Here is a 15,706-nt window from a genome sequence, read left to right on the forward strand (position 1 = left end):
ACTATAAAGCAAATTAGAATATTTTATAGAATGTTAAAGCAATCAAAATGGATGATTCCCTAACTTGCAAGGAGATTTTTTAGTTGCAGTCCAACTCTCTACATATTTTCCTTTTTAAAACAAGTGTCGTTAGCTGTGGCCTATCTGCAGTGCTGCAGAAGCCCTCTCCTCTTTCACATTTCCTCCACACATCCTTACATGCAGATTGGGTCACTATCTCCGTGACAGAATGATTAATCGACCTATCAGGGGACGGGGAAAGGGGCTGTGCTGAGGGGGAGAGGGAGGATGTATGGCAACTGGCTGTAAATGATCCCTGCAGCTCCTCACTCAGCATTCAAACCCTGGCGCCTCCCACCTCCTTTTCAAGGATCCCTCCTGATAATAGCTGAGTCACATTCAGCTGCAGGTGAGAATAAGCATTGTTTTATCTACACAAGCAGGGTTGTAAATGAGCCTCTCTGGACAGCCCTTTTGGGTCAGCTCACAATGAGATATATGAGGGAGAGGCTTTTCTCTAATTCTCTTCAGTAAGATGATGTGTGAGGCTTTTTGACATCCTTATCTCAGTCTCTCCTCTCAGATCAGCAGTGGCGCCAGCAGGATTTCCTGACACTCGTGCTTTTTGTCGACGTAAAGGTGTAATTGCCATGTTGACACCTCTGATCGATAGTCACAGCCTTTTTTAGTGGATGCTTGTATGCACATGTTTGCATTCAGAGTGTTTGTGCAGCCCCGAGGCTAAAACACAAGGGTCTGATACCTCCGTAAATGTCCTGTTCTGGACGGTTTGGTAAGCAGTTCTGCTGACTGTGCTGCAGATCAGTTGCTGAGTGAATCTGTAAATGTCATTCACTCTGTTGGTTGTTGGCACTGAGAACACTAAAATGTTTTTTTACCACAATGCTGACCCCAATTTTTTTATCATCTTGGGAGGAAAAAATGTGGTTTGTTTTGAAAATCAAACAGTGAGTTTGGCACCAGTGAAAAATGCCTTTAAGACTGATTTGTAAAAGCTGTTTTAAAAGTAACGTAGGCTGCTTCTTACACACCTCGGCTCAGATTATTTGAAGTGGTGGCGGTGTGAGATATGCATCAATACTCTGTGTATTACCTACAGTATATGGGGTCTGCATTACCCCAGTTTAGAGAAGCCGCAGGAGCGCTGGTGAAGGAATCTGTGGACAGTGTCAGCAGCAAAACATATTTTAGCCACTTAAAAAAGGCCCACCTAAAAAATCAATTTAAGTTTAAGTGTGCGATATTTTAGATTATTTTCACAGCCTTTTCAAATGGGAAACTGACGTTATAGAAGACAAATAGCGCTCTCTCCAAAGCAACCACACTCAGAAGTTGCTGGTCTACCACTTCCTCGGCTGGTTTGGAAAGATTGATGTCCCTGAGTCTTGAAATGTGTCCAAGGAACACTTAGAAAACCCTGAGTGGAAGCCGGTGCAAAGAGGTTAAAATCGGTGGAATATGTGACCATCAGTCAGCGAGTTAAGAATGTGATCCTTGTATTAGCATCTCCAATTCATTTCTTGGTATAAGAGACTTAAGTATGGCTTTGATTTTTAGATGAAAGAAGCAATAATGTAAATATTGAAGCTCATGGATTGATCAGAGATTACACCAAGGTTACACAGACCTGATTGGTAGGACGAAGAAAAGGTTAATTAATGGAATATAATATTCATTAGTATGTTATTAGTTTACAGTTGCTTGAACAAAAAAATCATGTGTTCGTTACTTTAAAATGAGCTATAAATATCTACAGAAGACGTTGTTCCTCTTCCTTGTAGGCCGCCATGTTGCAACAGTAGCCCAGTATGAACAAACCAAACTCTGGCTCTAGATACGCCATTTTTCATGAGGTTCACAGCCTTTGTACGAGAAGCGGAGCGTGACGCCAGGTATTTTCAACCCGCAAGCTCACCACTAGATGCCACTAAATCCTACACACTAGAGAGGCGGTTGACAAGGTTTTACTGATAATTGAAGTCTGTGCCTTGTTGAATTTAGCGGCTTAATTACTGTTCAGTCACATCTCAGCATCCTGACAGATGTTTGGCAGTTTCCCATTGATGTTTTGCAGCAGGAGACTTGAGGGCTCTTGGTCAGGAGTTTCAGAAACTGGCTCTGGCACATGTTTCCCACCATATGCTGTGTTTTTGGATTTGCCAGAGCTTTTGTCAGTCTCTTGGCTCCCGACCATGAAATGACAAAAGAGGGGAGTGTTTCTGCAACTACGGTAAGCGACCTTACAGAAATCTGTCTCTGCCACACACTCGGTGTTTATCTGAGTGTACATGCCAGCTGAGATCTGTTCAGCGGTAGGACTGTACACGGACATTATGTGCACAAGTGATGAAGGAGAGGTACTGTTATGGAGCGTGGTTCAAAATAGCAATAAAAGCCAGGGAAAACCATGGAGAGATGTAACTAGCAGCAGCTATAAAGACAATAATGTGAATGGACTGATGCTGTAGACTCAGTGCAGCTTTGTCTCTCAGAAATTATATTTATATACAACTAGTTTCCATCAGCAAATATGCTTTAAGGGAAACCTAATGCCAAATGACTCACGCTTTCTATTAACATAATGAGAAAATGTTGTTAATTAATGCTCTTGGCAATTCGTCAAAATGTTTACACTAGGGGCGTGACAATATGTCAAATACTGCAATATTTCAAGAAAAATATATATTTTATTTTGTGAGAGGACTGGGACTAACGTCACGTTTGTTAACAATGTTACAAACATTAGGCTATTATACTCATTTGACTCGTAACAGTTCTTATTCCACTGTGTCAGCTATTATTTTATTATATTTCAGTGTTTCACTTGATGCCGCCTCAGGGCAGTTTCTTTGTTTTCTTTTTTTTTTTTTTTGAGGGGCATAAGGTCAAAGTAAGGGGTCACAGCGGCCGTGGCTTTCACAGCCTCCATGAAATTCATGCCCTGATTCATGCCCATTTTTTTTTTTCACATGCTGAGGTCATGGGTGGCTACTTTTATTTTCCTTCATTAAAGAAGGAAAGCAGAAGCACTTTAAGTTAAAAGAAATAAATTATATATGAACAAAAATGGATAAACAAATTTACAAACATAAAAATGCTGTGTGCATCATATTTCTTATTTAATAAAGGACATTTTTTCAAGTTGTCTTTTTTCTGCTTTAAATATCATATTGTAGACTTTTTATTATAGTAGTACCCAACCTTGAGTTTTGGTGTATCATTACAGCCGTAGGTGATACTGAACATATCAGTAAAACCTTTACTGATAACATATTTTATTTGTTTTCTGCCACAATATATAATCTTGCAATAGACTATCCAGTCATAGTGACTAGAAAATTATTCAAAAGTCAGCAGTGACGTTAAACATACGATTTTTTATTAATTTATTTGAAATCATAATCTACCCCTAATGAAAATCATGATTGTTCCTTACTTGAACCAAAGTGCTTAACCCTAACCAAAATGATATTTTCTTACCTTCACCAAAGTGCTTCTGTTGCAGGACTCTGGACACAAACCCCAGACTGTGGTGTCGCAGTCCTACACTTTGTACGCCTCCCATCAACCCCAACCACTGTCTCACAACTCCATTGCATTTTAAATATGTACCATTTCATTCACTTAAAGAAACTTTGTCTCTGAACATATAATCCAGGCAGGAATTACACTGTCACTAATACAAAATTATGAAAACAGTTTAGTAATATGCGAACATAATTGCTAGGAGAAAGGGTTGATCAACAGCAGCTCTCAGCTCAATATTTCCATTTACACTGAGGTGAAGAATGCAGAGCATTTTGTAAAAGTTTTATCAGTCACGAGTTCATTGAATGAATAATAGCAGAAATGGTCATTTCAGTAGTTCTGTTATTATAATGAATTTTTCTTCTTTTAAAACTAATTATTCTCAGGTTTGGCTTGGTCCAAGTCGCACTCAGTATCTCATCCTTCAGTGGTAAATAACAAGAAATGCAGCCATCAGTATCCCTCCTGTAATCCTATTAAAACTTTGCCAAAATGAGACCATTATGACTGTGGGAGCCCCAAGTCCATTTCAGCAGGGGTAAATTACCATAGAGTAGCAAGAGTTCAGGAACAAAGCTGCACATTATCTCTAATTGAAAGAACTCCACCATCTCAGCTCTCTGACTACAGTAATGCTCTGTCTGATGGATCTAATAAACTACTATGCCCCTTGTTCTCCGAAATGTTCCAGTGCATATTTTCAGCTGAAATCGAGTCCAGCCGGATCAGGGGGTCAGCTGTGACTCAGCGGTTGTCGTTTTTCTTCAGGCGTGTTTATCATAAATTCAAGACGGGAACAATTATCCTTTAAACAGTATCCTCGATATCTTATGCAACTTGGCTCACACCTAAAATAGCTCAATGGGATTCAGATGAAAGAGTCACTCACACAAACACACACATTCACACACACACACGCAATTTCTCAGAGAGAGATAATCTGCCCCACTGTGAAAGAAACACCACATTGCATAAACTGCACATTGCATTGACCTAAATCTCAAATTATCAAATTAATTGATAGTCCATCTCTCTCACAGTTAAAGCCTTGATTGTTACTAACTTCTTGCACGTTTTTAAATAATCCCACCCAGCTCATACTGTAGCGATCACATTAGCGAGACTTAAAGGAAATGAAGCTGCACGTGATGCACAGCTAGGTCGGCTGCAGGCCAATCACTCCGCCCGCCCACACGTAACCTGTAATGTCACAGATGGCAGCGGGGGCCTCAGTGGGGGCTGAATGACTCCGCTGGGGTCACATTGTTCAGATTGTTCTGTATCTCGGACTCTGGTCGTCTGGCGGTGACGACTGAGCGCCCATTGCTGTTGTTTTTCTCTGAATACAGCAACCTTTTCACAGTGCCTAATATTCAATACTTAATTTGCCGCCCCACTGCTCCTGACTGTTGCCCCGAGCTGCAGTCACATGACCCCGTGACCAGTTTTCTCTCCATTTACAGAAGCCATTTTGAAAGTCTGAGCTAAGACGTTTGAGACTTTTGAAGCATGTGCTGCATTAAAATCGAATTTAAACACCCACTCACACACACACACACACACACACACACACACACACACACACACACATATATATATATATATATATATATATATATATAGGCCAGTGGCAGACAGCTGTTTGATCTGGTATAGAGGCAAGTTGTCAAGGCTGGGGGGGGAACAAAGGACTTTACCGTCTGGGCTGTGGGTTGTTAATTAATTGCTGTTCAGGGTACTTGTTGTTGTGTAATGAAACAGCTGCATGACTTTACTGCTCATTCTCCTTAGGTTGTTTTCTCTTGGATCTGACCTGGGTGCTAATAAGCTCTCAATAAACACAACCCCCCCCCCCCCCCCCCCCCCCCCCCCCGACACACACACACATGGAGTCCCTGCTTATCTTCAGGCTGGGGTTTCCTGTCACTGGAGAGGTTGTCACACTCTTATGGTCAACGGGTCATCACACACATGACGTCAGATTAAGAGCGCAGCATTTCATAGTCACAGTGGTTGTCGTCGTGTATTTATATGTGATAGGAAAGGAGATGTAGTCATTATCATTAGAGTTTGACAGGTGGGAGGTAATTAAGTAAGAGCACTTAGCCTGCAGGCATATTTGAGTGTTTCTAAGTGACTCATATTTTTCTCTAATGATGATGGAGACAACATATGATGTGATAATCCATTAATGTGCATGAGTATGTTTTACATTTTCTCTGACTAATCTTATTTATCTCTAACACTCTTATTTATAGCATTAAAAAAATGCAGTTCAGCCTGTTATATATACTGCAAAAGGCACCCCCTAACTCCTTAGGGATTAAGATGCCGACCACGAATCACAACGTCCCAGATTCATGACCAGCTGGGGGCATTTGTTGGATCTCTCTTTTCCCTCGGTTTCATCTCTACACTCGCTGTAATATTGATAGACCGATTAATTGGCCAGCTAATTTTCTGGCATTTTGATATGATCAGCATCAGCCATTGCCAGCGCTCGTGAGGCAGATAAACAAAAAACTGTCTGCAAACACGTCTGCAGGCAGTCTTGTCAGTGTGGATGCTGTGGAATTGTACTTGTGAGTTTTGGGGGGGCTTCAGCACAATGCAAAAAAAAAAAAATAATTATAAGAAATAGAATTCTCATCATCTGAATTGTTATAAAATATAATTTACAACATATCGAACCTTGTATTCCATGCAACTTTCTAATTGCCTGCCAGTCAAAACATCATTCATCACATCATGAGCTGTCAGTGTGGATCTGCACCTGCCACAAAGCTGCTCTGCTCCTGAAATTTACCTAACTAGCTTGCAGCTAACTAGTGCTAACTCAGAAAAATGCCAAAAAAAAAGAAGAAGCTCATCTGCAAGTAAAACTCATGATGCAGCATACATAATGTATGGATTTTCTGCTGCACATAATAAAAGTATGAGTGTCCCAAATGCGTTTTCTGCCTTGAGGCCCTCTAAAATGAACGTTCTAAACTTCAGCGTCACTTGAGACGCAGCACCCAGCGGAGGCAAAAAACCCTGCTGACTGTTTTTTAAAACATGGCATACTGTACCCTGCTCTCCCTTAAATACCAGTGACGCTCTGAAATCTACAGCATAACCCAATGTATTTTCGTATTTCTTTAATTATTGAAAATTCTATTTAAAATAACAGGTCACTGGCTAAAATAACTGTGTGTTTCATTGTAATGTGCATCAAATAATAGAACGATTCTTTGTTATGATATTGATTGTTTTGAAAAACCCAATCACTCGACCACTAGTCTGTAATAAAGGCACAAAACTTTACTTAAATACTTAAAAACATGCCCCAACAGAAAAGATGATATCATATAACTGTAAGATGATGAATCAAGGTAAATGTTCTGCAAAGAAGAGGCATAAAATTTAAAGTGAGGGTTTCTTCTACAAAACAAAAGTAGCTGTTAAATCTGTTTAAAAAGAAAACAGTTTAATTCTTTGGAAATGAAAGAAGCACATGACACAGCTCTTAGTTTCCTAAGTTTAGTTAGTTAGTTAGTTAGTTAGTTTCCACAGCAGTGATTCTTACTAGGGATGCAACAATTATAGATTTTGACTGTATGATTATAGTCTGAGGAATAATCACGGTTACACGATTATCACGATTATTATGCATTAATTAATTTCACAACACTACTAATGAACTAATGTATCAAATCACATGAACATTCTTTAGAGATTTTAATGTGTTATTTACTGCTGTCAGAAATAACAGTAATCAAATAATACCGTACAAAATAATAAATAAAGATAAACAAAAAGTCTGTCTCGTTCTTTGGAATTAAATAAAAGTGACCTCTGCTCTGTAAACATGCATGTCAGTATTTCCCTTTTTGAACAAAACAAATGGAGTCAAAGGCTGCAGGACGTCTGTCTGCACGGCTCTTTTGATCAAAAATATCACAACATTATTTAGTAATTTCAGTTTGTGTATTCTTTCTACATTTCTTTTGGACCTGAGTAGAGAACTTAAAAACATGGTGGAAAAATATTTGAGATAAAGTATTTTAAGTATTATTATTAATATAAGACTAAGATTAACTTCACTGATCCCCCAGGGGAAAATGTTACTCATGTGGGTAATAAACTTAAGTGTTATTGTCATCAACTGTCATCCATGGCTGTGTTTTAATTCATTTTTAATCATCTATTTTCAATAATTAATCTAATTTTACATGTGGCCTGGTTAAATCCTGTCTGTTATTGTTTTTTTGTTTGTTTGAAGTTTTATAATAATAATAATAATAATAATAATAATAATAATAATAATAATAATAATAATAATAATAATCATCATCATCATTATAATAATAATGATGATAATGGATTACATTTATATAGCGCTTTATCACAGACAAGCACTTCACCAAGTTTTAGTAAAAATAATAGAAATAAATTGAAAACATCGCTTATGCTGTAACTGAAATACAATTAATTAGATCCCAGGTAGAGTGCTGGAAGTCTACAAGCTCCTGATGTTATGTTAGTGTTTTACACCTGGTATATTAACCCACAATGCCTAGAGTTTACTCAACACAGACAGGAAAAAGCAACCTGTAATGTTGAATGATCACTGACTGAAGTCCTTGAGAGGAAAACTTTTATCTTCCATAGACAAACAAGCCGCTTTGCTGCCGTTTGTTTACGCTGAACTTAAAGCTCAACTGTCACCGCTACGCCACTGATTGTAAGTGACACGTTTATATTAATTAACTCCCTACCAACTCAGTGTTCCATTAAGTAATTTGCCATTAACGTAATTTAACTCAGTTATTATGTGTAACCTTTTCTTTGGCGTGTGAAGCTGGGCGGTGATCCCGTAAATGCTGCATCAAGTTTGACCCGTTAGCCGCAACTTTTTTTTCGGCAGGTTTTGCAGATGGGTGATCCGTCGTCTTGAATGACTCCCTGGTCATTCTTGGTGTAAACGACATGCTCCCACACTGCCGACTTTACTCTTTTCTCTTCTTCTTCTGCAGCTGCACCTCTGGTGAAACTTTGTTTTCGATCTGTGCAGGTTGCGCCGAAAATAATGTACCAGCATAGTGTACGTTTTTTTGCCAGTGAGAACAGGAAATCTCGGTGTAAGGGAGCCTTTGGGATTAATTGACCGTGACGTTTTAAATCGCGGTTAATAGTAAAATCGGCTGCATTCCTGTTTAAGAGAGACACATTTAACCTTTATGCACCACAGTTAATTTTTCAGTAAAATTGCCGTGTTAATACGTGGGGCTGCTACACCCTGTTTGTTTGTGCACCAAAGATAAAAGTGCTTGATCCCCATCCAACTCAGAGCAGTGTGTTTAGTGATAAGGGCCAGATCATGCCCATTGCTGCACTGCTCTGGGCCGTGGAGCCGAGCCATTTTGTTTTAACTAATTCTGATGACTCAAGCGCTAACGAAATGAGACGCTCGTTGGGAGATGGAGCTAAAAACTCCCACACATATCAGTAATTGAGTATTATATGAAATTCATATTGGATAAGAGGTCTATTTTTAACTTGTATTAATTCAGGAAGGTTTCCTGAGCATGAATGCTTGTGTTTCAGGATCGCTCAGCTCATACAGTCATATACACACATACCTGGAAGCTGCCCAGTAGCTACAACCACAGCCTGATCTGGTCCAGTGGAGCAGATGGAGGTTAAGAGCCTAGCTGAAGGGCATCTCAGTGGTGGTAACAAGTGAGGTGCAGGCAACGCTCTATTACATCCTCTCCCAGATATAATCTGTTGGTTAGGTGATTGAACCGTTGACCCTCCAGTCAGAATCCCAGCCCGTCTAGGCCAAAAATAACTTAATACAAGCTTCATGCAAGTGTGAAGACTGCTTCATGTCTTTATCATACGTATCTGGTTATTTCTGAGTACATGCATAGTTCAGGTCCCTCCGATTTTAGCCAGTCCATCACTGTGGTACAAACAGAAATATCCAAACTTTTGGATGGATTACCATTCTCTTTGGTACAGATATTTACGCTCCACTGAGGATGAATCTTAGGGTGCGTTCACATCTGCTTTGCTTGGTCCAGACTTTCCGACACCACCCTTGGACCAAACAGTCAAACAGAAAGCAGATGGGAATAGGAAAAAACAACTCAACAAAACGAGCCACAGTCGTACGTGGGAAGACGAAGAGACCAAATGCTTAATCACATTTGGCCTGATGACTTTATTTGAGACAGTTTGAAAAAAAAAAGACACTTTTCAGTTATTTCCAAGACAATGAAAGAGAGAGGGACTGAACATTATAAGGAGACACAGCTCATGTATGTCATGACACGATGTCATTATGTCATGTATAGTCCTTAAGTACACTCACAACATAATTGCAGTGTAATGACTCTGGTGATTCAATGACTTTTCCCTTATTGCCACCATGATGTTGATATGGTGTTTTTGAGTAAAATGTCTCAACATTTATTTGATGGATTGCCGTGACATTTGATACAAACATTCATATGCCCCTCGGGATTTGCTGTAATCGTTTAGTGACCCCTTAATTTTTCATCTGACACCATATTCAGGTCAAAAGTTGACTTTATCCAATGCACTGGTTTATGGAATCTAATGACATTCCCCTCAGCCTCAGCTGCACTTTGTGTTTACCGCTAATTAGCAAATGTTAGCATGCTAACACACTATACTTACATCGTAAACATGGCAAATCCCATTCATATTCATGAGACCAGCTCCCACTTTTCCAAGCATTCCTGCTCCTTTAGCAGCTTCTTCATACAAATTAAAGCCAACTATGCAGTGTGGCTCCCAGATTACACTATATTTTGCATCCTTCATCTGTTTCACACTTTTCCAACTACTCATATGCTACTCTTTTCAACTTTTATCTGCTTGTTCATACAGAGAGCCGTAAACTCAATTCAAACCTTAAAATATGCCATAAATATTACTAAACTTACTATTATTACTTACTTATTACTAAACAGCAACAGGATTGTGATTTAGTTGTTATTCGATATGATGTACAAGAAATCCTGTACAGTTTGGCTTCCTCAGTCAGCAGGTAATTCCTCATAAATCTTAGGCTTGTTTAAGAGGAAAGACGGTATAACACTTCCTTCTTGAAAGAAAAGCGGTTTATATGGTTGATTTTTCTGTGGTGAGTACTAAGAGCCGGCTCCCAAGCAGGACTAATGGCTGTCATAAAACAATAGCGTAAGTCTGTGTCCTCTCTGTCCGTCCTCGCTGTTGCCCTCAGAGTGGAGGAGGAGATAAAATGCTTGAGCACATATCCATGAATGTTAATTTAATTGGTCTGGCTCGGCCTGATGTGAGGGACAAACAGGATAAAATGTACATAAACCTCAGATGAAAGTAGAGGCTTTTAACACTGTCACAGTATCTACAGTAATGTGTGACACAGACAGCGAGGACTCTGATTGTGGATTTATTGAGCAAACCTCTCTATTTTTAAATGTGTAATAGGTTAAAGTGATTCTGAGTCATTTTCTCAATTTTCTCAATAACTGAGTTCCCATCTCAGTATATTATAACACGACGGCGGCTGCCTACGTGAGAGCAGCACAAGTTATTTTAGAGACATATATTTTAAGATGTATGAACTGGCTGTGAATAATATAAGCTTATCCTTCCCGCTGTCAGACTCAATTTGAATAATTTATTCGTGGCAATAAATAGATGCAGAATCTCTGGCACAAACTTGGAGAATTGGCACTTGAGAAATGGGAAATTCCTCCTGCCCGTATCACCACGACTTTAATAAAATCAACAGCAGAAGCCTCCTCTTGTTATGCTTGTCATCTTTCGGTGCTTTCTGAAGCGAGGTCTTGTCCGATCACTCATCGCTCTGCTGGCAGGCTGCTTTCAGCTGCACTTGTCACACTGTGATTTCTGGAACCGATAAGAGCTCTGATTGAACATTTGTTTGGCCTGCGGAAACACCACTACAGAATGTCGCTTGTAGTTGTTCATTTTGTTTCTCTCTACGGTTTGAACACTTTTCCTGGTCAGGCTGTGTTGGCTCGAGTACAGCGCAGGGTCCAGACGAAACAAAGGTGTGATAATAAACTGAGAATTGGTACTTATTTCTCATAAATATTGTCAGTAACGGATCTCAAATCATCGTCCACTCACCTCACGACACTGTGAAATATGCGAGAAACGCTGTAAAATGGCAGACTGTGCTGTAGACTGCCACAATCAATCATTTCATAGAAGAAACTGTTGTGCACTTCCACAGCGGAAATGGACTGAATGTTACAAAGCCAAAGGGTTCAGACCTTGACTGAGTCATAAAAAAGAGCTTTGTCATATGTTTCCAAAAGTTTGTTGCAGTGTTTTCTCACTTCCTGTACTGTGGAAGAGTTGAACAAGTGTCTGAATGATATGTCCAATATACCAAATTTCTTTTACGTACAACTTTAAGTGAGTCACATGTCATAATAGTCCTTCCTTTATTACATCCATAGACATTAAAGATACAACATTTTAGCATTAAAATATCTAAAAACAACTAAATCTATGTTTTATATTTTGTTGAGTTATTATTCCAACAAATATCCAACATGGTCAAACCAGGAGAAATCCATAATTTATTCAAGGTGACGGTGTGTTTCCTGCTACTTCTGGAAAAACACATGAAAAAGACTAATTATTGAAGAATGAAACTTCTGTGTCATTCAGCTGCATCACAATTCTCCAAATCCACGATTAGATTTCTCTTTCGATTTTAAGTTATCAGTTTTATTCGATTTATGACTTTTTCTACTTAACATACGGTCAAATAACAATAAATAAATTATTTATTATAACTTATTTCATGAGTCACTTGAGATCAACGAACACTGAAAAAATTGCCTATCCTGCCTTTTATATTGATTATTGAAACTGAAAGCTCATTTTGATTGATTTTCAATTGAATACTGCAGTTTGATACCCTTAATCCTGTATAAAGAAACTTTAAGCACTTCGAGTTGGGACATGGGACATCAAATAAATGTCATAATCAGAAGTATGTGTACAAATATGAGGAATTTAATGCTGTTTTTTCCATTGCTCTTAATGTGCTTACACAAGAATAGAAAAGCTGTGACAGCAAAGAAAAAGGACAACAAAACTAAACAATGAAAGGTAAAGAGTAGACAGGATTATTTATTTACTGTATATATGGCGTGAAGATCTGGAATTTGTCTCTGTGACTGACTCGCTCCATTTTATAATAGACCTGTTTCTGTCAATCTTGCTGACGTTTACGTTGCAGTATATAGAAAGATACAAAAGATGTGTGCATATCAGGACTTTCCACAGATAATGTCATCTTTTGCAAAGAAGGTGCTTCCAGCCATCTTTGGTTTTGAGGTGAATGAATGTAGGTTGTTGGACGGAGAGGCCTTTTAATCTGGATGCATTACACACTGTTTTGGTCATATCGTAATGATTCAGCTAACAGGACTGGGGATGTGAAATTTTCATTCCGTTTTTTGGGTATAACAGGAAACCTTGTAGATGGACAGTCATTTTCTTTCATACTATGCGCCTCAGTACAGGAATAGCTGCAGAACAAAGTACAGTCAGTCACAGCAAACTCAGTATAAACAAGTTCAGCTTGTTTATATTTTTGATGAATATTTTATTGAGTGTGTCTGTATGTGATGACTGCTTTGCATAAATTAATTGTCTTTGTGTGATACTGTAAATATGTAATTATTCTCAGGTCTATCTGATATATATAAAAAAAGATCTTTATCTCACTGAGGCTGATAAATTTAGTTTAACTAACACTATGAAAAAAACAGAAGAAACCGTTTACTTCTCCAGCATTTGCATCCATGGGACTCCAGATGTATCTGTGGCAAATCTGGCAAAACCAGTTTCATTTTGCTTGTGAAACTGTTTATTCTTGCAGCAGATGAAGAAAAAAATATTTGCTCAGACTCAGACTTCGACTTTGAACTCATTAAATACCATCAACAGCTGCAGGAAATATAATTAATCATGTGTTGTATGCCAGTGCTCCAAAGTCACTTTACATTTATTTGGCACTTTGGTTCAAAGTCGCTTCATACACACTTTATAAGGAGAAAATTGATGGTTCAGTATTTTGCTAAAGGGTATTTCTACATGTAGACAGGGCCCAGGGATCAATAGCAGCTCACCCTTTCTACCACCTGAGATATATCCACTTTTTGATCCTTTTTCATCGTTTAGAGAAATTTCAGAAGCGTTAAGTGACTCTGCTGAGTGTTTAATTTAGATGCCAGTCTTAAAACAGCTCCATTAACTAAAGCAACAAACCTTGTCCATCAATTTCAGCAGTTAAACAAACCATAGACCATAAATAATTCCCTCTTTTGATTTAATTTATCATTAATAAGTTGACAGCTAATGTGGTATCGTCTTTATCAATGAATTATTTTGTCTACAAAATACATATTTGCATAACAAACTTGGATCCTGTGTGTAGTTTTCTTTTTCAGGGTTCTCCAAAACTGTGAAAATTGGCTAAATGACACAATCCTTTACTGACTTTCGATATCTGCATGTCAGTTTTGATACATAAGTGGAAATCAAGCTTTAAGTTGTCAGATACTTGCTTTTATCCGAGCACTGGCCTCCCCTAATGACAATGTTTCCATGCTGTCTTTCAGGGACCGTGTGTGCAGCCTAAATGCCGAAGTGGAACTTGTTCAGGCATCAGACAACGCCCATGGTCGCTGCTAAGCCAACAGGGGCCAGTGCCTTGACTGTGACTCCAGCCCCTGTCGCATTAGTCTCCGCTGACAACTCCACCGAGCCGGTCAACAAGAACGATGCCTTCGACGAGATCAAAAACAAGTTCCTGAATGAAATCGACAAGATCCCACGTGAGTGCCGGACAAAAAAAAAAACAAAAAAAAAACAAACCTGCTCTGATCAACCAACTTCTATTGATGTGACTCTGAGCAACGATTTTGGAATTAGATTTTCTCTTTTGCTGCAGGCATTGGCAGCCTCATAATGTCTTTATTCAGTATTGATCACTGGCTGCCCTTCCTAATGGCAGAGAAATCTAATTTTCACCCAATCTAATTGCTAACCTAGCACCTCTTACTAAATATATTTGGCCCAGGACATGACATGGAGTAGGTTAAATGATTGGTTGGTCAAATGTCAAAGTATTTGCTTCTTTTCTTCTCTTTCTGAGTGTGGATGTGCCATCGATACATTGGTCTGTATATCCTCCTCAGTGCCGTCCTGGGCCATCATTGCCATTGCCGTGGTCGCTGCTTTACTCATTCTAACATGCTGCTTCTGCATCATCAAGAAATGCTGTTGCAAGAAGAAGAAGAACAAGAAGGGCAAGAAGGGGAAGGGTGACATGGGAATGAAGAACCTGAAAGGGGGAGAGGTATGTTCCACCGTGGGAGGTCGTATCTCGGCCGTGGGGATTTACGCCCACACTCTATACGAAGCAAAGCAAGCCACAGCCAACTTTAGCCTGTTTATGAGCCGATTATGTAACAGCTTACAGTATATCTTTGTGCTGGAATAGAGAGAAAACGTGCATGTAGTGATAAGTTTGCCTCAGTTAATTATATAACGCAGAGGTTTTCAAAGTGGGAGGCGGGCCTTCCCAAGGGGCTCCAAAGTGTTCCAGGGATGATTCAATGAATGGAAGTGAAAAATATTTCATTAGTTATCAAAAGGAGATCACATAAATAGCCTTAATGTGCGTGACATGGTTTAAGTGATAGTTCAAAGATACCCTCCTACTTTTGCTTTGTGCTCCAGGAGCAGTTCTAGCTAGGTGTACGCTAACCAGCTAGCTATTCAACATCAATCATTGACTTCCAAGCTAATCTACATCAATCTTTAGCTAACTAGTGAGCTAATCTCATAGTTGTAATATGTAAATCTGAACAGGGCATTGCTGCTCAGCCTGGCTCCACTCATAGAATTGCAGTGAGAAATTCTCCTATGGCCCAAAAAGCAATTTTCCATTATCATTATCATTTTCTATTGAATAAATTTTGGACTCATGGAGGCTAGAAAACTTTTTTGGAGTTTGTGACAGGTGAGCAATTCTAACTGGACTGAATGGCTGCCATCTTTGTGTCCAGTATCTTCTTATTATAATACATATATGGCTAATCTACAT

At 39.0% G+C, this 15,706-nt stretch overlaps 1 protein-coding gene across 5 annotated transcripts in view; it reads left to right on the forward strand.

Annotated features, from left to right (window-relative positions):
• LOC146324943 (synaptotagmin-2-like) overlaps positions 1-15,706 on the forward strand; it is a 91,962-nt gene that overhangs the window by 61,895 nt on the left and 14,361 nt on the right. For all 5 annotated transcript variants that reach the window (XM_084720603.1, XM_084720602.1, XM_084720607.1 and 2 more), the window contains 2 exons: positions 14,217-14,432; positions 14,796-14,956. In XM_084720603.1, the coding sequence (XP_084576729.1) occupies positions 14,237-14,432; positions 14,796-14,956 (357 nt within the window). In that variant the 5' untranslated portion in view covers positions 14,217-14,236. The remainder of the gene's footprint in view (positions 1-14,216; positions 14,433-14,795; positions 14,957-15,706) is intronic.

Source organism: Lutjanus erythropterus, chromosome 6 (assembly GCF_056507025.1).
Source record: "Lutjanus erythropterus isolate fLutEry1 chromosome 6, fLutEry1.hap2, whole genome shotgun sequence".
Taxonomy (NCBI): Eukaryota; Metazoa; Chordata; class Actinopteri; order Lutjaniformes; family Lutjanidae; genus Lutjanus; species Lutjanus erythropterus.